This window comes from Vigna radiata, chromosome 6 (genome assembly GCF_000741045.1).
Source record: "Vigna radiata var. radiata cultivar VC1973A chromosome 6, Vradiata_ver6, whole genome shotgun sequence".
Taxonomy (NCBI): domain Eukaryota; kingdom Viridiplantae; phylum Streptophyta; class Magnoliopsida; order Fabales; family Fabaceae; genus Vigna; species Vigna radiata.
The window spans coordinates 7,926,477-7,949,457 of NC_028356.1; the positions used below are offsets into that span (position 1 = coordinate 7,926,477).

Below are 22,981 nucleotides of genomic sequence, written 5' to 3' on the forward strand. Positions count from 1 at the left end.
TGTAAAAGTTGAAAAAGCTGCTAATTTTACTGTTGCTGACAAAGTAGAAAAAACTGTGGTTTTTAGTGCTGCTGAAAAAGTTGCTACTGCTGAGAAAGTTGCTGTTTTTAGTGGAGATAGTGTGATAGGTTGTGGTGTGAATGTCAAAAAAAAAAAAAAACGCTCGGGTGGAAGAGAAAATGCAAGCAATTGNGAGCAAAAAGGAGAGGATGCCACTGACAATAATGGAGCTAGGAAGGGTGAGGAGACACCAAATTTTTCATGGGTGAAAAGAGAAGAGTTGATCACTTATGAAGGGATTGGCAAGCAAGATCAAACAACACGGGCAGCAAATGCTTTTAAAGTTCAAAACACCAAAGGATCAACAAAAGCACATCCAAAAAACAAAGAAAATGTAGTCCAAGGGTGCAAGACTTGGCATAAAAAATTCAAGCACCTTTCTTGGAAAAATCTGGCCCCAACTCTACTAAAGATAATTGGAGGGAACAAAAGATGCAGTCTATGTGAGGATTGTGCAGCAGTAACACAGAGGGGGAGTGTGGAAATTTTATACGAGAGTTTGCAAATAGATGGAGCAGCTGCAAAAAGTGTTGTTGCTACAAGGGCCGATGAAGTCAGAGTTGAGATTTTGAGGACTTCACAAAATTGGGCTAAAAGAATCCANGAAGAGTGGAAGTCATTGGAGGAGGATTGGCCATCACCCAAGCCTCCAAACTTGAATTGGAGGGCAACATCTAGTGGGTAACAGGTTGATGAAGAGGAGCCATGAGATCAAACCTTCCATTTCCAACCTTGAGGAAAAGGTTGTTTGGAAGGGGGGGTGTAATGTTAGGATATACATTAGGATATATGATGATAGGATAGAGGGGTTGAGGAGTAAGCGTGTAGGAAGTGTCGGTTAAAAAGGGGAAGTGGGTCAAAGCCTCTATAAATAGAGGTAGTGTAATGCGGTAAGGGATATCGAGTTTTTTTGTGTAAAGTCAGGCAATTAGCTTGTAGAGAGGGGTTATGCCCTCAATAGGGAGGTTATGCTCCCAATCCCATTCTTGTAAAAAGAANATTCTTTCANAGTGAATAATAGTCAAANCNNATTCTTTCTTTACTGTTTCTATCTTTTGAGTGAGTCCTGTTAGGTTCCAAACCTAGGAACCTAACAGCTTGTGACAAGTGAAAGACTCTTGGTGGATTCACTTGGTCCTAGTCTTTTTTGAAAGCGAGTCTTATGTGCATATAAAGTAAGCATGTTGTGAGTCTTAGATAATAGAGAACCCTTATTTCCCCTCAAACTTCTACAAAGTCTGTTGGAACAACTAGGGCCATGGAGTGACACACTCTTTTGTCTCATTCATGTGTTGAGAAGTTGAGTTAACCTGTGATGGAGTTGTAGAGTGTGCTGGTAGTTTCCACTCCGGCTTCGAATTAGGTGAGGACTACCTTGGTGTGCATGACATGTCTAGTGGTGGTTAAGGGACATAAATTCAAAGTTAATTTGATTTATCTTTCTTTGCAAGGCTTGGACATAATGTTAGGGATGGATTGATTGTATGTCAATCATGCTCTCATTGATTGAGGTGCAAAGGAGACGGTGTTTCCTAACTCAAGGGGGCTTGAGTTAGTGGATGCTTGCCAATCATAGGGTAAGCTGAAGAAGGAAGCAAATTGCTTTGTAGTTCTGGGTCATTTGGAGGGCATTAATGAAGGGCAGATGCAAGGTATTCTAGTGGTAGACAAGTTTGTGGATGTGTATATAGATGAGGTGCTAGGGCTACAACCTTGAAAAGATTTCTATGAAAGTTGCATATTTGATAGAAAATAACCTACTTATCCATGCTAAAGATTCTATCAAAAATATTCTATGGAAATATCTTATTTACATATACAAAAGAATCTATGGATATAATTCATTGATTAGGCTATGTTTGATGAAATAAGTGTTCTTCAAAATAGTGAAAATTGAGAACTCGTGTGGAAGTTAGGAACTTGTTCTTTTAAGATGTTTTGTTGATTGTAGGTGGCTTTTTGTTATCTTATGCCTCTCTCTTATTCTAAACAAAGCATTTGTCATGAATAAAAAACTTCATAATAAATAGAATTTCACATGGTAATTGAAGGCATAGTAATTGTGGCTGCCGAAAACAGAAATAATAATTTTGGCTAAAGGTAAGACATGAGATTATCAGAATATAATTCGAGAGTATTCTGGACAATCCTCTATGATCTGTTCAACATCATCTTTTAACTGAAATCCATGGTCAATCTCTTTGAAGTTTGACAAACTTGCGAGTGTTATATTTCTCAGGTTCTGTAGCAGAACTTGTTTGCTAACTTTGTCCCCCCCCCCACTTTACCATCATTATCAGCTACAAATTCAAAAGAAAAACACTTCTCTATTTCAGAGCATTCTTGTATTCTCAAAATTTTTAGACTGGGAAAATGGCAAGCCTCAAAATTATGAAAAAGGAATTTCAACAAGTTGCACTTTTTAACTTTGATCTTCTCCACTTTAGGGAAGCACACTTGTTGGGAACAAGTAAATAGACTTTTGAGTTCTTGTGCATTCCCTGAACCAAATATTTGCTCCAATTCCTCACAATTGAGTATTTCTAGTTGTCTCAACACTGGTAAGCTTCTAATAATGTCAGAGGAGAAGATGGATTTCAAATTTGGACATCTATCCACATGTAAATATTGAAGCAGTTGGAGGCTTAGAAAATTTGTGGGGCTTTTCCATATGAATTTGAGTTGTGGCAGATCCAGCAATTCCAGAGTAGATAACTTTAAGGGTAGTTCTCTATTGGTCCTAGGTTCTCCAACTTGGAATTGAAAAAGGCATTTTACTCCAAGATGAGAAAATATAAGCTTTGTGAATTTGAGGGCAGCTTCATCTAGCAGTTTCTTCCAAGGTTATCAAACTCGCGAGTCTACGTAAACTCGTGAGAGTCGAGTAAACTCGACTTGTAAACTCAACTCGTAAACTCGTAAAAGTTTACTTCAGACGAAAAATACTATATAAATAATATCTTAATTCAAATAAGTCTACAAAATTATATAACTTTAAATAAATAAAATTTATAGATATATAGTTCATAAAAATAAATATTGTAAAACATAAATACTTGGATTATTGTCATTAATTTTGATGCATTTCATTAAATATACAATAAAAAAGACCAAACGACATTGTTTTTCTTAATTTTCCCCCCTTTCAAGCTCATAGAATCACTCTAAACGCGATTCTACATGATCCTACCGATTTCACAATTAATTTTACCGAGTTTATGCAGAAAAGAGTTTACTTCCGAGTTAACTCGGAAGCCATGTATGGGAACGTAAACTCGTAAGAGTTTAAGAGTTAACTCGAGAGTTTGATAACCATGGTTTCTTCTACATACAAAACATAATTCATTGTTAATTAGTCTGCTACGTATGATAATCCAATTTAATGGAATTTCCAATATAAAGAAAGAATGCTAGTTATCAAAATAGAAAATAACTAAGATAAAAATTAGTGTAAGATGAAACAACGTTTACTAGTTTGTATATATTTCTCCTTAGAACTCAACTTAAAATTCTTTCATTAGTCTCACATATACCTTTTTAATCCCTTCTATGTTCCATATTTATATACATTATACTTAGTCCCTTTTCAGTTTCTACCAGAGTGACCATTAGAAAAAGTATGTATAAGGAGTAAAAGAGACGACTATAAATTTGTTAATCTATGAGGACCATATCATATGAATAATTAAACCATATAATAACTACCCAGTAATTAAAAAATAAACAAAATTCTAGTTTACGAAGTAATTTGCATCTTCAGAAAAAAAAAGGTAGACATGTTCAATTATGGTATTATATTTAATAAATTCCTAAGTTGTTTTGACCATTTTGTGTATAATATATAAAATCTGAAGCATGAATTACGGTGTTGACATCTTAACAATTTAGACTTCTGAAACATCAATTTTAAATAACATATCACCATTTCAGTTGTGCCTTGGTGGTATAGACCTGAATCAATCGCCATCTTCCTCAAAGAAGAGTTAGACAATGTTGAACATTCAGTGCATTGTAACTCTTTCAAATTTAGTAAACGTGGATGACAATAAGAAGGCCAAATGTCAACCAGGTTAGGTAAGGAAACTAACACGAGAACTTCCAAATTAAGCAAATCTGGATACTCATGGTACATTGAAAGACGGTGTTCCTTTTCAGTGCCAAATACATACTTCAACTTGTCACAATTTTTAGTGATCAGCCTTTCCAAACTTGGTAGCCTTCCAAAACACACAGGGAATATATATTTCAACTTGTGACATTCTTCAATCTCAATAATCCTTAATTTTGGGAGCATCAAAGATATATGATCTTGAGTGCCAACATAATAATCATTCCCTTCTGCTGGAATTATGTGCATCAATTCACTGCATTCATATATTTGCAGAACTTCCAGCAGCTTCAGAGTTTGGACAATGAATGGCATGAAGAGACAAGTTAGCACCGGGCAACTTATTCCTCTTAACTCAAGACTGCATAGCTTTGAGTTCCTAGGGAAGGATATGCTGTATAATTTCTCACAATGATATATGATTAGCTCTTGTAAATTTTCTAGAGAGCATTGCGAAGAGCTGTCACCAAGCACTTGAGTTTGGACAAAGGATGGAATGAAGAGAGAAGTTAGCATTGGGCAAATTCCAATTTCAAGACCTTTAGACTGCATAGATTTGAGTTCCTTGGGAAGGATGTGTTGTATAATTGGTTACAACTATCAATGCTTAGCTCTTGTAATCTTTCTAAAGAGCATTGCGAAGAAGGGTCATGAAACACTTCTCGAAGGCCATGCATCTGATGCAACCTTACGGTACCTAGGTTGGAAAACACAGTTTTGGTATGAAGCATATCAACATTGCTGTTTGTAAAAGTGCCATCAAAGAGGAATTCAATATCAAGACAGTGTTCAAGGATTAGGACAACAATCTGATTCATGCCTTGTGAACGCATGGATGGGATTACATTTTTGTAACCTCCCTCAATGTACTTCAAATGAAGGTACACTGCTCTCAGAAAGAGATCCTTAATTGGTAATGATATGAAAGTTTGAGTAGAGGCATTGAAACCATCTATGCATAGAGCTCTAGATGGTCTATGTTTTTCCAAAATGTCAGCATGTATGTAATATGGAAATGATTCAGAGTGATATTGTATTATAACATACCTCTGCAATCTCGAGAAAGAGAATCATGTGGAAACTCCTCTTTTGATGGAAGCAAATACAAATACAATTCCTCTAGCCGCAAACATCTTCCTATAACTTCATAAGCATTATTTTTCTCAATCAAACAACCGTACAAATCTAGGAGTTTCAATTTCTGTAATGCTACTATTCCATTAGGCAATTGTTTGAAAGAAGAACCACGCAAGTCAAGAATCTCAAGTGCTTCTAGACTTTCCAAAACTGAGATGTCACCTAATTTATAACCTCTCAAGCTAAGAGTATTGAGATTTTTTAATGACTCAATTGATTGCGATAGTGGTGAAGTGTACCATGATGGTGTTTCTGTCTCAAAAGGCAACTTCCACCCGTATTCAAATTTTAAGAATGCCAGTAGTTTAAGCATTTTCAACCTTTCAATTAAAGCATTTGATATTGTAAAGCCAACCTCTGGAGAATGAAGCAAGAGAATTTCAAGTGATGGACAATTCCATTCATAGTTGAGAAGTTCACCATTTTTCATATCCCACAAGGCTATTACATTCTTATCTTTCGTGATTTCATCATCTATCAACACCCTTGGATCCACTGCAGTACATGTCAAAATTGCTTGACCACTTTCAGCTGCAATCCACAAGGCTACATCACGAATCCAGTCAGGCATTTTCACCTTTTCTTTTTCTTTGACATATGCCAACATATAAGAATTCTTAAGGATGTTAATAGCTGCATGCATCACCCTCCTTTCTTTCTCCATTCTTCCAAATCTCCAAATTACGCCCAATCCTCTTCCAAATCGAAATAAATCTTCCAAATCAATTTCATGATTCTTTGGAAATATTGAACACAATAATAATAAGGATTTGGCTAATTGGTTTGTCAAATTATCATAACTTACTTTAAGACAAAGTTGATAACTTGTTAAGCCTTTTAGAGAACTAAGTTGTTCGGAATTTTGTAGTCTTAACCATGCTGACTCAAACTCTTCAATAGTTTTATCTTTTAGCGTGCTTCCTAACGTCGCAATTGCAGTAGACGATCCGTTACATTTAGTAACGATTCTTTCTGCCAAAACTTTCAAAGCTTCTGGGGAGTCATTACTTATGTTTGCATGGAATTTGAACAAAGCCCTAACTTTCCTGTAATGCAAGGGATTAACTTCAATTATATTTTGACATTTCATAGAAGTGCATACTTCTTTACTCCGAGTAGTTATCAATACGCAACAACCCTTACTGCTTTCATCAAGTGGAATACCTAAAGCTTCGAAGTTTACTTTTTCCCATACATCATCCAAGATTACAAGAGTTGTACGTTTCCTTAATCCTTCTGATATTCTATCTGCTCTACCTATTTCCGATGCTTCCTCTTCCTTTAACTTAACATTCAATTGATCAGCAATCTGATCTTGGATACTTCTTATATTTAGAAGTTGAGACACTGTTGCCCAGACAACCTTCTCAAAAAGTTTAATCTCTTCCGCTTTTTTACCCACTTCTTTTGCCAAAGTAGTTTTTCCTGAGCCTCCAAATCCAACAAGTCCAATAATAGAAACACTTCTATCCTTTAATGCTGCCAAAATCTCGGTGTAAGCTTCTTCAGGAGATTTGAACGCAACCAAATCATTAGAAAGTTCAGTAATCCTGGAGAGTGATTCAATCTTCTTAACATCTAGGAGGAGCTCTTGTATTTTGTGTGTTTCTCTTTCTATTTCTTTTGCAAGAAAATATAGACGTTGCCTTCTGAAATAGCTCTTGTTTGTATTTGAAATTCTTTCTTCCAGTAGTTGCTGTCGTTCTGAGACGTTTTCAGCAGCTTTCAATAAATTCTCAACGTGTTTCAGAAAATCTGGCTCAAATTTTTCAGTCCCATTAGTGATTTCTCTGATTTGCTCTTTCATAATCCCTCGAATCCATTCGAAACTTTTTTTAACATCTAGAACATTCAAAGTAAAGTCGTTGATATAACAGACGCATACTGAACCCAACGTATATTCTGCAATCTTTCCTGCGTAGTGACATAAAATTCCCAAGATATACTCCATTTGAATTGACACGGGTCCTAAACATGAATGAGTTCATCAATTTCCGTTAGCTACGAAATAGTATTGTGTTTGTATACTGGAAAATGAATATGCAGTCAAAGGAAGATAAACTCTACAAATTGAAAAAAACATTTTGTGCGTGAAAAATAACAGTGTGTAAAATGACAATCATTTTCACATATGATTTGATTAATTTTTGAATAATTTGAAATCCTTCTTTCTTTTTTATAAGAAGGATTAAAACAAAACAATTTATGTCTTACTTTATTATTATTTGTTAAAAGGTTACAAATATCTCCCTGGAAAGATAATGAATCTTCAATTGATCTTGATCTTTTCGGGTTGAAAAAGAGACTGAAGTGGATTTGTCTGATTTTCCTGATAAAATCCATAAATGACTTGTTTTTAATAAGATATGGACATTACTATATTTAAATTCTGATGCATGATACACATCCGTACTCCAATAAATTTCTTCTTCTAAGTTAGAATAAACATGTTTTCGAACTTTTTCTTTNAAATTCAAAGTATATGTTCCCAGGAGAATCTCGACAATCACTTATTATGATTTTACATATTGATTATTTTGAACTAATAGAAAACTTTTTGGTGGAATAGTCACATTATGTATAATGTCACCATTTTCAATACTAACATACAAGTCTATAATAACATAGAAAAGTAGGATGCCCGTGATGTGTACGTATAAGATGAACCAAATCCTCATTGATTTTAATTTTTCCATTATAAGGTGCTCGCACCTGTTCTGTAATACCCCTGTGAATACTCCACTAGTACGAAAGTTCTTAATGTTAATTGAGTGTCCGGTTCTCCAATGGATTGACCCGCAATAATACCTACAACTTCTCCTAATTACACCAAGTGACATCACCAAAGGCTTGGCATAAGAAAATTGATTTATAATACCTTATACATTAAATTGAGTCATGAGATACTCCTATTATTTGTCTTTATATTAATGATTTAATATTTATTGGCAACAATCCCAAGATGATTGAAGAGTTCAAGGGGACACATTTTGAAATAACATATTTGGACATAATGTATCATTTTTTGGGCATTGAGGTTATTCAGAAAAATGATGGATTTTTCATATCACACACAAAAAAAAAATGCTAGTGATATTCTTAAGAAGTTTATGATGGAGAATTTAAAGTTAATCTCCACACCAGTTGAAAAAAAAATTGAAGCTAACCAGAGAAATTGTTGACAAGAGGGTAGATCCAACCTATTTCAAAAGTTTGATGGAAGTCTCATATATTTGACTACAACAATGCCACATATTGAATTTGGAGTATGATCACTTAGGAGAGTCATATGTGTCATTTGCAAGGTGAAATTAAACTTGTTGGCTATACCGTAACAATTGGACAATAGATGTAGAAATAACACATCAAGATACATGCAATATCTTAAAAAAAAACATGAATTGTTGCACTCTCAACTGTCAAAACAAAATACATCGTTATAGCTAGTTATACAATCCAAATAATGTGAATAAGAAGAATTTTAATAGTAATCTATCAAAAACAAGATACTCCCCCACATATATGTTATGACAAATTTGCAATTTCATTATATGTATTAGATATATTATTTTATATTTATTTTTTATCTTTAGTTAATTTATTATTATTTTTTATTTGTATTTTGGGTTTAGCCCATATTTCAATAAGATAAAAGATAATATTTCATAAGATAAAAATAAAAGATAAACATAAAATAGAGATAATATATCTAACCATATGCAATATATTTCATTGACGATCTAAACACATTAATATTCAATTTCATAAGATTATAAAGTTGGTTGAAAAAAAGAAAATTAAAATTAACTATTGTTCCATTGAAGAGAGCACATTGCATATATTTCAACTAAATCGTTGAGTTATTTTACAAAATAAAGAAAATATTTAGAATTATATATAGAAGTTTTATTTAAGAGAGGCACATTAGATTAAATCAAATTGGACAACAACTCTTATTCTTTGAAGACATTCCTTATTATTTTTCTTTGTTCATGGGTCATTAGAAAGTTTACTTATTTTTCTCTCTTTTATTTTTATTTTATGTAGCTCCATATAAAAGGTTACATATATTTCTAATGTGTGTAAGAGAATACGAAACATTCACTATTAGCTTTTTTTTTTTTTTTTTTTTTCTCTAAACAATTTACGTACGTGAGCCTATAAAAAGTTATTAATGTTATTTCTGTCAACTGATATCAAAACACAACTATACATATGATCATTTTGTTATATTTGAAATTAAAAAAAAATCCAGTATTCATTTATTTTCACTATTCAAATATTATGCAGTTTTATCGTTATAAATATCAGGAATTTTAGAAAATAAAAGTTTCAACTCATATCATTGAGTTGAACAGAATATAGACTGAATTGAAGATTAGAATTCAGGAAACGTACGTACCAGAAGAGATATGTGTGTGAAGAAGAACAATAATTCAGAAACTAAATTAAAGCACAGTATGAGTTGCAATTTTAGAGATTAAACTTAAAAGTAAGAGGAAGTTCATCCTTCCTCAGTTTACAAGCAAAGTATATTAAATTAATAAAGATGACATTTATTCCTTAATTTTATTTTTTCTTTGGATTTTGTTAAGTATGTGCTTTGACCCCTGAGCAAGTTATTTTATGTGCCAAACATACAAGAAATTAAGACATGTTCTGTAAAGGAAATCTATACTATAGTAATTCTTTCCTAGTTCAGGTTTGGATACGGAAACAAAATATAAATAAAACAAGTGATGCTGAAGGTGATTGATCAGTGACACCATCGCTTGTTTTTTTATATTGATAATTGTTAATTATTAATTAATATTATATTAGAGTTGAATCTATAATTTCTTCTATTTTTCTTTCTAATTTTATCATTAAGTCAACAACAACCATATCGATTTGATAATATTTTGTTTGGAATATTATTATTATTATTATTACTTTTTTTTTGTTTATATGTTTTTAATTGTTATGCTTGTGCGATTTTACAATATAATATTATATTCTATAAGTATAATCAGGTCTTTCACAACTTTTTTTGAGTTTTCAGTCATTTGTTATGAACTTTTTCATTTTTGTATATAAGTTATTACTTTTTATACTACTACTATTGTTTTTTAGATATATATTTTTGTTATTATTTATTCTTATAAACTTTTTTAATTGATTTTTTAAGTTAAAAATATTATTTTTGTTTTCAAATTGGATGTGCTTATCCCGAATGATTAAGAAAAAGAAAAGAATGGCGAAAAACTCTTGTTAAGAAAAAAAAATGATAAAAATTGGCTGTAAGTATCTACAAATCTTTAATAACAAAACCATTTATGTAAGATGTCATGCAAAATTAAATATAAATAAATTCAAATTGAAAAATAAATTGTAATGCATAATAAATATCTTTTAAAGGTTAAGTTTTATAACTCTTGAATAATATATAATATACCTAACTAAAGTAAAAAAGAAAAAATTAAAATATAATTACAGACTCATCGCATGGGCTGTAATATTATGCATAACAAATATCCATTCAATTAAAATATCTTACATAAATAATTATATCATATAATTTAAATTTAAAATTAAATATTTTTTCAATTTTATTTAGTTATTAAATGTTATGTTTATTTGTTTTTAATAATTTTAGTGTATGTTTTTAAGATCAACGTTTAGGTTTTAAAAGTAAAATTTCAGTTTTGAAAGATAAAATGAATTTCTTTAATAAAATTAAGATATCTAATCTATCCATAATATATATGTTCATATTCATAAAGATGCTATTAGCACATAAATTAACAAGTATATTAATAAACAGAAAAATCACATTCAATTTAATATCAATATACATATACACATATATATATATATATATATATATATATATATATATATATATATATATATATATATATATATATATATATATATATATATATATATTATCACAAGTTTTACTTTAGTTAAAAATTGTGTAATATATGATGTTACATGTTAATATGTAAAGATAAATATATAGTATTAAAAAAATAAATTTATGCATATCTAATTTTTATAGGAAGATTTTGGACAAACTAATAAATATAGTTAACATAGATAAACATTTACATCTTCTAATCCCAAAATGAAATTCATAGCATTATTTAAATTGTTAAATTTTATTAATTAATTGATTTTTTCCGAAAGTAAATACAGGGAACAATTTCAGATAATTAGGATAGCGTGTGGGTATGAAAATGGAGATTAAAATATTCCCTAGTTTTGGCAAATGTTTGTTACCATTAACTTAATTTTTGATCTTTCATTGAAATTAAGTTCCATTTTGATTATAATAAGAAGGTTTAATTGTTTTTTGTCTCCAGTTTGGTTGAAGAGTGTCAAATTCGTCCCCCTTTTAGAAAAATGTCAATTTCGTCTCTATATAGAAAAAATTTGTGTCAATCAAGTCATCTATGTTAAAAATCATTGCTTTCAAAACTCACTTTATCCACTGCAATATCACGGATCAGACCCATGAAGTGGTTATTATTCAAAATTCACTTTAAGTTTTTGACACCATTAGTTTGTATTTAACGGAGATGACTTGATTGACACAAATTTTTTCTATATGGAGACGAAATTGACATTTTTCTAAAAGGGGGCGAATTTGACACACTTCAACCAAACTGAACACAAAAGAAACAATTAAACCTAATAAGAACTGTATAATCTTTCAGTCATCATTGAAGAAAAAATAGATTATAATATTATGATATTAAATATGATCCATCAATAACCAAAATAAGATTGTGAAATTCCTTGCAAACAGTTCACTGTCAATTAACCTTAAAATAGGTAATACAGAAAAACATCAACAAAAATATGACTGTGATATATAGTACATGTGATGGGTTCATTGTTGAAGATAGCTGATGATTTTGAAGTTTTATCTAGGCCTAATGGTGGGTATCTTTCCACTGACAAGGTCACTACCAGACACATCTTCTGAAACAAAAGGAGTCCTGCTAGTCGATGATGAAGGTTGTGAACTGGATATTATTCTTCCATAACCACTTCTCCCATGCTCTGCTTCCACATCGTTCGTCTCTGGTAACATTGAACACATGTTTTCGATCTCTCTAACCACTTCTGCCATTTTAGGTCGCTCGTCTGGTGCATCTTTGCAACACTTTAAGGCCAACGTCACAAACTTCTCCACGTATTCTGAAGGATAAGACCCAATCCGTTTATCAATAACTGAAAACAATCCACCAGATTCGTATGCCATAATAACCTGAAAATAAGTATTTAAAAATATGTTAAGAATTATGTTATCTCTCTCTATATATATATATCTTAGAGATGGGAAATCATTATAAGGAACTATTATGACAAGTCATGGTGGAGGCAGCACGTAATGATGTAGCTATGAAGGAAATGGAAGAACGAGTCATGGTAAAATTGGAAGCAAGATTAGCAGAATATAAAGAACCTTAGGGGAGTCTATGAAGGACACATTACATAGTTTAGCAGTAAATTATAGGAATGAAAGAAGAGCCCAATGCCTTTGTTATTTTTGTTATAGCACTTACTCATCAGAGCACAAAAATTAATATGACTGTCGCAAAAATAATTAAAGCAGATGATTGTTTTATGTTTCACATAGAAAGCTGCAAAATATAAAAGTAATCTTGAAGAGAAAGCAAACTATACCTGTCTAATAATATTTTCGCCATGAAAGATTGCTGGCCTCCCAGTCACAAGTTCTAGAAATACAACACCAAGACTATAAACATCACTCTTGTCAGTCAATTTGTGAGTTAAGAAGTACTCTGGATCGATATAACCCTGCATGATTAAAACAGTGAACAAACAACAAAAAGATTATATTGGATGCATTGTAGGTAAAAGGTTAGATTCTATGACATTGAAGATTATCAGGGGTATGAGAAAATAATGAAATTGATCCCAATGATTAATGTGTATTAGGTGAGATGGGAGGATCATGTGTATTAATGCTTTGTTCTACATTTCTTTTTAAGTAATGTAGAATGGTGTTTCATACTTCCAAATTTTATCCTGACTACAAACGTGCTCATTTTCAGAGAAGAACAAAATCTATTCATGAAAACCTTACCGGAGTCCCCATTACAACAGTAGATACGTGACCAGGCACGTTTCCTTCTGTATCTTGGACAGGGGCAAGTCGTGAAAGTCCGAAGTCAGCAACTTTCGCAGTGAACTTGGAGTCCAATAATATATTGGTGGCCTTGACATCTCGGTGGAATATTGGAGGATCTACTTCCGTGTGTAGATACAGAAGACCTTTAGCTGATCCTAGAGCAATCTTCAACCTCATTGAAAAACTAAGAGGTTTTTCTGAATAAACTGTCATAAAACATTGAGTGCATAGTTCAGAGAGACAACAAGAACGACATGTTTTTTTTATAAAAGAAAAACCAGAAGTGACTTTTTGCTGCAAAATGGGAATAGAAAAAAGCAAGGGAAACTTATACAGGTAAAACAACAGTTATTTCATGACAGTCAACTATAAAATGTAATTGACTTTATATTAAGTTATCAGACAATGCAACGAAATAGATACAAAGGTACAAGATTTACTCGAGAGGTGATCCTTTAGCGTTCCGTTTGGCATGTACTCATAAACCAAAATCTGCCAAATGAAAATCGTAAATCAGATGGAGTAAATAGACCAGACATAGAATGAACTAAAATTTAAGGGATAGTTATTCTATGCATTTTAATCCCTTTATAATGAAAATATTTTCAGTAAGTTGTAATCAATATCCTTTTTTTTTTTTTACAATCCATATCCTTGTGCAACCAACTCGAGACAACAAGGTAATTGAAGTTATGGAAATAGAACATTCAAAAATAAATCAAGAATCAAGGATTACTAATGTTTTTACTATATCAAATTTTGTTTTACATTTCTGAACTTTAAACTAAAGGTTACCTGTTCACCCTTTTCATCGCAGTATCCAATCAGAGAGACAAGGTTGCGGTGATGTAGCCTTGATAGCAATTCTATTTCTGTAAGAAACTCCTTCTCACCCTGCAGGGAACCCTCCTGTGCACGCTTTATGGCAACAACAGTGCCATCAGGAAGAAGACCTTTGAAAACCCTCCCATACCCACCTTGTCCAATTCGAGCTGAGTCACTAAAATTGTTCGTAGCGCCAGCCATGTCTTCGTAGTTAAATGATCTTATACCTTCAATTTTTATTGGGATCCTAGATGCTGTTAAAGAAATAGAAGTCTATGATTAACATGTATTTTGATCATTTAATTACGTGATCTAGTCCTATCCACATTCATTTTTTGTTATAAGAACGTCTATTATCCTTTTAAATGGATTGCCTATTCTGAATGTCAGCAACAGTCCCAAAAGGATAATTTGAAAACATTTTCTATTGATGAAAAATATAATTAAATTTCGAATATGGTTCTTTCAATATAAAATAACGAGCAGTAACATTTAGACTTGTGATTGTGACAGAGCAAAGCACTGAAGACAACTCAGAAGAAATAATCACAGGCTAGGTTATTCATTTTAAGGTACTCACCTTTTGCCCGTTTGGAAGGTGTAGGATGATCTCTCAAACGTATTCTCAGAACGAGAATAGTAACAATTGCAGAAAAAGTAACTACAAAGGCAATTGCACCCAAGACTATTCCAGCCAGTGCTCCTTTGCTGATCCCTGAACTTGGAGAGGTAACAATCACTGTGGCAATATAAAAAGTATGAGAACATACGTAAAACAAATAAAAAATATTACTTTTTGCATATAGATTGTAAGATTTAATCTTCAATTCAATTGGTATCAAGCATCATACTATCATTCGTTGGTAAGTGGTAGGGGTATTGAATTTCCAATATTAACCGGCTTTGTTTAAACTGTTGACAGCAACACATAATATAACCATGAACAAGGCATTGCATCTCAGTTGTCCAACGTTTACTTATCATAGCACTTTAGTTTTGTTTAATTGTCAAGGTATCTCGAATGAATTAAACCGAGAAATTGAATAAAAAGCTTAAATTGAGGAGTAATTAAACAGATGGTTACTTTTCCAGAATACCATAAGTAGATACACGCTTACAAAAAGACCTTTAGCTCCATTTTCAGAGCAGTCACAAATCAAATAGCACTATTAGAGCAAAACTTTGGTTTCACAATTTTTGTCAAACTTTAAAAGGTGAGAGACATGAATTATACTAACAGGAACAGGAGAATTACTGACACAAGTACAAAAATGTGATTGGAACAATTCAATTAATAGACTGAACATTGAAATCCATACGATAATAATGTTTAGCCGGCTAAAGACTATTCAACCAAGGTCATATTGCTCAGTGTCCAACTTCCGCTAAACATTAACTGATCATAAGAAGTATCTGCGACTTACCATCCCTGTAAGGATCCAGCAGAATGAAGTCTAGAAGCTCAAAAGGTCCGAACAAATCATTGGTTGGAAGATCAAAGTCTAAGAACGAGTTTCTGAGCCGAAGAACCTCACTTGTATTGAAAACATGAGAGCTGTTATTATCAACATACAAAGGAAAAAGCTTCAAGTGCATTCCCAAACGAGGACCTTCTTCCCATTCAAATTTTTGAATATAGAACTGATCAATACGTATTTTAAGACCCCTTGACATCATGCTCTGAAATGCATTCATGTAAGTGCGGAAATCTGAAAATCCTGGACTTTTTAATCGATAGTTAACAACCAAGGGGGCAGCACAGAAACAGTCCACAGTATATTCATAGGGAGGGGGGCATGCTTGGGTGGGACAGCTAACACTGAAGTTACCATTGACGCTACTATCACTTTTAGATCCACAGAACTGAGCTAAGGTGTTATTATTTGAGCACATAGGATTTCCCTCAAGCCTGAAAAATAGTAACTTTCAAAGCACATTTATTGAATTGCAATTCAAATATAAATTGTGAAATGACAAAAAAATGAATTCTAATCTTGAATTGTATACATATTGAATCATAAGTTTCAGAGACACCAAAAAATAAACACCTATAGATTTACTTATATAAAGAAGTAATAAATTTAAAGTAGGAATGTCAAATTAAAGACTCCAAACAAAATAAGTCATGCAGTAGCTTAAGAAATATATAATGAAAACAAGGAAATGATAAATTCAATGTTCAGTGAATTTTTGTCAAATGCAATGTTCAGTGAGATTTTACCTTTATCATAAGGATACTGAATGAAATATTAATTTTAATTTTAATATGCACAACAAACTTAATAATTAGCATGTCTCCACTACCATAATCACATTATAGTGTAACTGCAGAATAAGGTCAGAAGCATACCAGAGGGTGACATTTGGAGGAAGATTTGTACTTCCTGATATGCTTGTAAGTTGATTATTTTGCATGTCCCTGAAAGATCATACGGCCATGCTGAGAAGAACATCAAAATTCAGTAGCACCTATACAGAAGTTAAAACAAAAACATACCAAAACACACGAGAATGCAAGATGTGATATCCTGGACCAAATTTGCGAGTGAAAGAACAAATCCTAGCTAGTATCAACAACTTAAACTACACAAAGAATAATAAAGTCCTTGCATATAAAGAACTCTCCTAGCCTCAATTTCAACATCTTCTACTATCCACGACTCACTAATAATTCTAGTGTATTTAAGAATATATATTCCAATTGTTTGGGTCTTAACATACACATGTACTATCAATTAATCCAGCTCCTCAACCACCATCTTTTTCTAAAATGAAAAGGAAAAAGGACACAAATATGCATGCTTCCAAGTACAGGTACAACAGAAAAGTCGCCAAATTATTATTTCATGTCTTACAAGCGAAGCATTTCTGATCCATTTAAAGTCCTGTCCTGCCAAATGGTAGAAGGAACACTTCCGTTCAGTAAATTGTTTGCAATTGACCTGCCAGAGAAAGACATGTATGCATTACTCATTGATTTCACAGCAATTTTTATATAATTAGAAATAAAAAAAACGGATATTAATTTGAAATACGTTCAAAATATGATTTGTAACGTAAGGTGATATAAAATCAAACAGTTTACAACGTTTGGTTTATGTAATTCAATGCTGTTTGTTGTGGAAGAAGAAAGGATGAGGAAAAAAGAAGATAACTTACAGCTTTTGAAGACGTGGAAGATCAGAAAAGTAGGATGGAATAGTTCCAATAAGATTATTGTTTGATAAATCACTGCACATAATATTTTGAAGATTATCACGCAAAAGAGTGAATATAAGAGGAATAACTACATTACAAATCGAAATAATTGGATGCGAGACCAGTAGATTTGGAAATTATTTAAGCAATAGAGGTTCTTACAGGGTTGTGATATTGTCTGAAAGCTTATTAGTTGGAATTGATTCATTCAGCTGATTCAAACTGAGGTCACTGCAATATACACAAACAAAAATTAATAGAAACCATTAGAGTCTTGGATGTACTGTCTTTTGAGCAAGTATATCATTTTAGAATCCTAAAAATCAATGCATAAACTGAGTTGAATGTAAATGAGATAACTTACAGATACGTAAGGCGTGGTATCGTGCTCAAATCAGGGATTGGTCCTTGCAAGTTGCAGTTCCTAAGACTCCTGATGAAACCAAGTAACCAATAACAACGTACTATCAACCTTACACTTTGTACATTTCTCCACATCAAACCAAATAATTCACTTCTGACAACAAATTTTATTAAGTGGTGCAAGCCGAAAACACAAAGGTTTGACAATGTTGCGTACGCCAAAGAAAGAAAATAGAGGAAATAAAACTTTTCTAAAACATTTTGGACCTTTATATCGATTTGGGTATTCAACCAGTTAATCAATTTTCTAACTATCAAGTTTCCACTAAACAATATCCATAATTTTTTCTTTTTTTAATTTTGGACTTTTATACTTAAACTCATTGCCAATGTTTAACTGAAATTCCTTTGTACATCAGATCGCAAAGATTCCCAGCACCTAAGGTCGCTTTGTAGTGTTAACATACAAAAAAGGGATCAAAAAATGAACTTACAGTTTTATCAATTTTGACATGTTTGCATAAGAGCTTGGAATGCTATTTCCACCAAAGTTGTTGTTATCAAGTTGACTGCAAGAACAACAAGATCCATGAAATACTTTAAATATAAATATAATGATAAAGTACATATTGATCCTAGTCAATGTACTTCTCTGCCCCTGCCCTGCTCTGCCGCCCATACTAAAATGTCATCAACTTTATAAAGAACACTCCCTTATTCATCCAAAACAAAACAAAAACCAGACGATCTTAAAGACATGCATACACTATGCAACAAATAATAAATCATACAGAATCTTTAAGCTTGGCATCTGAGAGAGCTCAGAGGGAAGATCTCCTGTAAAGTTGTTGTTGTCAAGAAGACTGCAAGTCCAGAAATACATCTTGTCAACAATATATAGGCTTGCCAATGGACCATAAATAAAACCAAGAAAAATATGTTAATAACTGCAATCATGTCACCAAATAACTTACAGGTGAAGAAGGCTTCCTAAGCTGGAAAGTTGTGGTGGTATTTGCCCACTAAGTGAATTGTTGTTCATGTGACTGCTCCAGTAGGGGAAAGCACTATTTTTATTTTGTTTCTTGAGAAAGAATAACAGAGGTAGAAGACAAACAGAGAAAAATTCAAGTAAAACAAGTTTTTAAAGTGAAGTATCATTGTAGAGAACCTTACAAATGTACAGTGGTGTTCAGTTTTGCAAATGATAAAGGTATAGGTCCTGTGATATTGTTCTGATCTATTTGCAATCGAATCAGGAATGGAAGAAAGCCAAGTTCTTCTGGCAACTCACCAGTTAATTGATTTCCATTTAGGAGTCTGCAAAATTACAGGGCATTTATTTAACTTCAATTTACTAAGACAAGACTGTTCTGATTTGATTTGATGGCGAGTATGTTTCATGCACTAATATGAGTAAAAGGATTTAGAACTACTAAGGTGACAAAAACTACAAGTTTCTTTCAACTTACAACAGTTTCAAAGGATTGATAAAGCCAATTTCCTTTGGTATACTCCCAGTTATGTCATTCCACATAAAGTCCCTTGGAAGAATATAAAGTAAAAGTTTAATTATTAGAAGAAAGTAAGTGCGAGCTGCTACATGATGGAATAATGGAAATATCCAAATGAAAAACTGAGAATGTTGGTATGTAATTAGAAACATCAATGTAGGTACAGCCTTACAACACTTCCAGATAAGATAAGCGGCCAATCTCTGGTGCCAAATTTCCAGACAAGTTCATGTTCAGTAAATGCCTACAGGAAAATGTAAAGTTTGAAACTTGGAGCAAGAAAATGATGAGTTGTACATGTTAACATGGCTTACAGAGAAGAAAAAATAGAAAATGGAGAACTAAAGTGATACAGTTGTTTAACATGTAGATAGCCATCGACTAATGTTGTATCGGAGCACATGACTCCTGTCCAGTTAGATGTACATGGATCTCCACCATCCCAGTTGCTCAAATTTCCATTAATATCGATCAAACTTACTTTTATGATTCTTAACGCCTCAACTGCAACATAATCATATAAATCACATATTGTCAATAAAAATCTATGAAAAAACATTACACATTGTGTCCAGTAGTTTAATATAACTTGAATTTGTTTAGGTGAAATGATTAGGGATAACATGTGCACCTGTAGTTTAATATAACTACTAGATAAAATGTTCATATAGATAAACTATTGTAACTTTAAGAGTTATCTAAAAGCAAGATAATCTTTTAATGATTTTCCCTACTCATTATTTTTTTTTTTTTATAATAAGCATTAAATTCATCAAACTAATCACCTATCGAAAGGAATAAAAAATTAGGTTTAAAACTTTTGTTAAGTCTATAAGTCAATAAAATTCCATACTTTATTGCGCAAGTTTATTTTATTTTCTTCTTGTTAGACAATTTTATTTTTCTACACCCACGCGTAAACTCCAATCGTGACAGTTGACTTCACCACTCAATAAATAAACTTAACTTGACCATTATTTAATTTTACATCTTTTAGACAAAATGGAGAAATAGTTAATAGTTTCTGTTTATATTGAGATTTCTCCTTTCCCCAATTAAATCTCAATTTTAATTTTAATTTACAATTTTTTTTTCATCAACAAAGATATATACATATATATAGATGCTTCAATCCATATATACAAAAAATATATTATAATCTTTGTTCAATATTAGATCATCATACACATGATAAATTTAAAATTTAAATAAAAAAAATCCTTCTCCAATTCTTCACACGATTTTAGCAAGTTAAAGCTCAGGTAGATACAAGTATATGCTTGTCTTCTAACTTCCCCCATTAGACATTGTTATAAGCGTGTACGTTTTTTTTTTCCTACAGAGGAGATTTTGTTTTTTACTGGATTGAATATGTTTAGTGAGTGAATCTTAATATTACTGTTTATAGGATCCATAAGACATCATGTTTGCAAAAACATAAGTGAAAATTACATTATTATTTCATTAATTAAAATTTGATAAATAAATAAATAAAATTTGGTGATACAGTTTTTTTTTTTCTCTAGTCTTGTATAGTTTTGAATCAATTTTCATCAATAAAGAATAATAGAATGTTATTATAGAAGAATTGTTGCTATGCATAGTTGAAGATAATAAATGTTTTTGGTAGCAGAAACTTTGAAACACTAAACCGTATATCACTTCCAGAAACGGTAATGAATCATTAAAAAGATGATAATTGAATACAAACTTAAAAAAATAGGGAAATAAAAAAAATAAAAGTTATACCTTCAGTGGGATCAGTGATCAAAGCAGTAGCGAATAAAAAGTAGCAGTATAAACACAAACTCAGCAGAACAACTTCTTCAAACTTACAACCTTTCCAAAGATACATCTCAGCTGAAACGGCCAAAAAAAAAATTCAACAACAAAACCAGTTAGAGACATTCAATATATGAATGCATAATCTAAGTGCAAAAATGTCATGCACATGCAGCAGCCATCAAAACCATACTGGTTTGGTGGTTCTAATTACCTTAGAACGGGAAACAGATCGTAAAGCTCTTGCTGGAAGAACACATCGACAGGTCAAATGAAAAATGTTTGTTATAACTTGCAAATAAATGTTAGGATTCATGAGAAGCAACATCTGGATTATATAATGTAATAAGAAGAGTGTATCAGCGTTGAAAACTTCGTACAGTAGATAGTGTTGTAAAGGTAAACTTCTGACTTGGTCGCCATTGCAACGAGGAATTCTTAGTGTACTTCTTCAAGAAGGCCATCACTTTCGTCACTGTGCCTTTCTCCTCAACAAGTAACTTGCATGAGAAAAATAGCAAATCTGAATTGATAAGGAAAGAAATTAGAAAAAGTAATACCACAGCGAATTTAATAGCTCTTAAAATTCAAAGAAGTATTCAATGTCAACTAGTTTCTATTTTAATCTGTATCTATAAACTCAAATTAGTTTACCATCAATCCTTTAAGAAAAACTTCTAAATAATGGCTAATTTTAATAATTAAAAATAATTTATTATTAATAATTTAAATATAAATTTATAAACTAAAAGTTATTGATAACTAAAATAATTTTTATTATAAATAAAAAATTATAATTAATTTTTAAGTTGTTAACTAAAATAGTTTTTATTATAAATTAATATCTAAATTGGTTACTAATATTAATTATCAAAAAATTTAGTCTTTAATTATGAAATTAGGTTTTAAATTAATCTCTAAATATATCTTTTGTCACTAAAACTAATTATTATTTAGAAATTTTTTGACAGCTATCATTTATCCTACAAATGGGAGGTTGTCTTGAATTAGGGGGATGATAGTCATTGAATCAATTTCTAATAATTAATTGGAGTTTTAATTATTCCCTCTGGGGCTTTGAGTACTTTTGTACGTGTAGTTTTGTTTAATTATATTTCTCAACTATTATTGTTGTATATAAAGGAATCACATGTTGATTATACACAATTAATATGAAAAAAAAAAACGTCAGCATGTACCAGCATATACGTACCAAGTACCAAATGAAGAGTAAAAAAAAAATCCAATGAAAACTAACGACATTCACTTTTCTTTTAAAAAAAAGGATTTAAACGAAGTAATCTATTCAAGTTGGCGAATATGTATTTCAAATAATACATACAATTATCCACTTGATAATTATTATATTCATGATTGAGACAAATCTATATTAATTACATATTCAATATTTGACTTGATCCATGACGTTATTAACTAGCTTCAAACTTGGTTTAATTTAAACTAGAAAATGCCAATCGGACATTTTAAATGAAGAAGGGGTTATGAGGAAAATTATCTACGAAGCACTGAAGAATGAAGTTTCTTTCTTAATGAAATCACTCATTACTTTCTGCACTTCGATGTTTTCTTGGTGTACCTCCATAATCTTTGAAATACCAGCTATATCATTGTTATTGAGTGATTTGCTTTTAGTTTTTCAATTTAAGTTTTGAATTGCAAAACTATTGTAAATTTAGAGTTAGCATTGTCAAGCCTAGAAAATTCTACGCCACTAGATATTCCGAAAGGTTTAATAAGTCCTTATGTTTGTATTGAATTAAGTTACAATAATCTGACAAACCAATTAGCTCAACCTTTATTTTTGTTGTGTTCTATGTTTCCAGAGGA

General features: G+C 31.7%; 2 protein-coding genes across 2 annotated transcripts; both read right to left on the bottom strand.

Moving 5' to 3' along the window:
- Positions 1-4,677: 4,677 nt before the first annotated feature.
- LOC106763355 (disease resistance protein RPS2-like) lies at positions 4,678-7,256 on the bottom strand. The gene is made up of 2 exons (XM_014647554.1): positions 5,216-7,256; positions 4,678-5,054 (listed from the first exon to the last, which is right to left on the bottom strand). Exons 1-2 carry the CDS (start codon positions 7,254-7,256, stop codon positions 4,678-4,680), a joined length of 2,418 nt encoding a protein of 805 aa, XP_014503040.1.
- Positions 7,257-12,084: 4,828 nt separating this feature from the next.
- LOC106764210 (probable LRR receptor-like serine/threonine-protein kinase At1g06840) lies at positions 12,085-21,426 on the bottom strand. The gene is made up of 21 exons (XM_014648453.2): positions 21,348-21,426; positions 21,101-21,211; positions 19,705-19,855; positions 19,524-19,595; positions 19,310-19,381; positions 19,014-19,157; positions 18,812-18,883; positions 18,629-18,700; positions 18,332-18,406; positions 17,839-17,907; positions 17,637-17,705; positions 17,436-17,507; positions 17,132-17,218; positions 16,627-16,695; positions 15,701-16,185; positions 14,857-15,015; positions 14,247-14,530; positions 13,892-13,943; positions 13,407-13,657; positions 12,983-13,117; positions 12,085-12,563 (listed from the first exon to the last, which is right to left on the bottom strand). The coding sequence occupies exons 2-21, from the start codon at positions 21,204-21,206 to the stop codon at positions 12,216-12,218; spliced, it is 2,844 nt and encodes a 947-aa protein (XP_014503939.2). The 5' UTR covers positions 21,207-21,211; positions 21,348-21,426; the 3' UTR covers positions 12,085-12,215.
- Between the last annotated feature and the right edge of the window lie 1,555 nt (positions 21,427-22,981).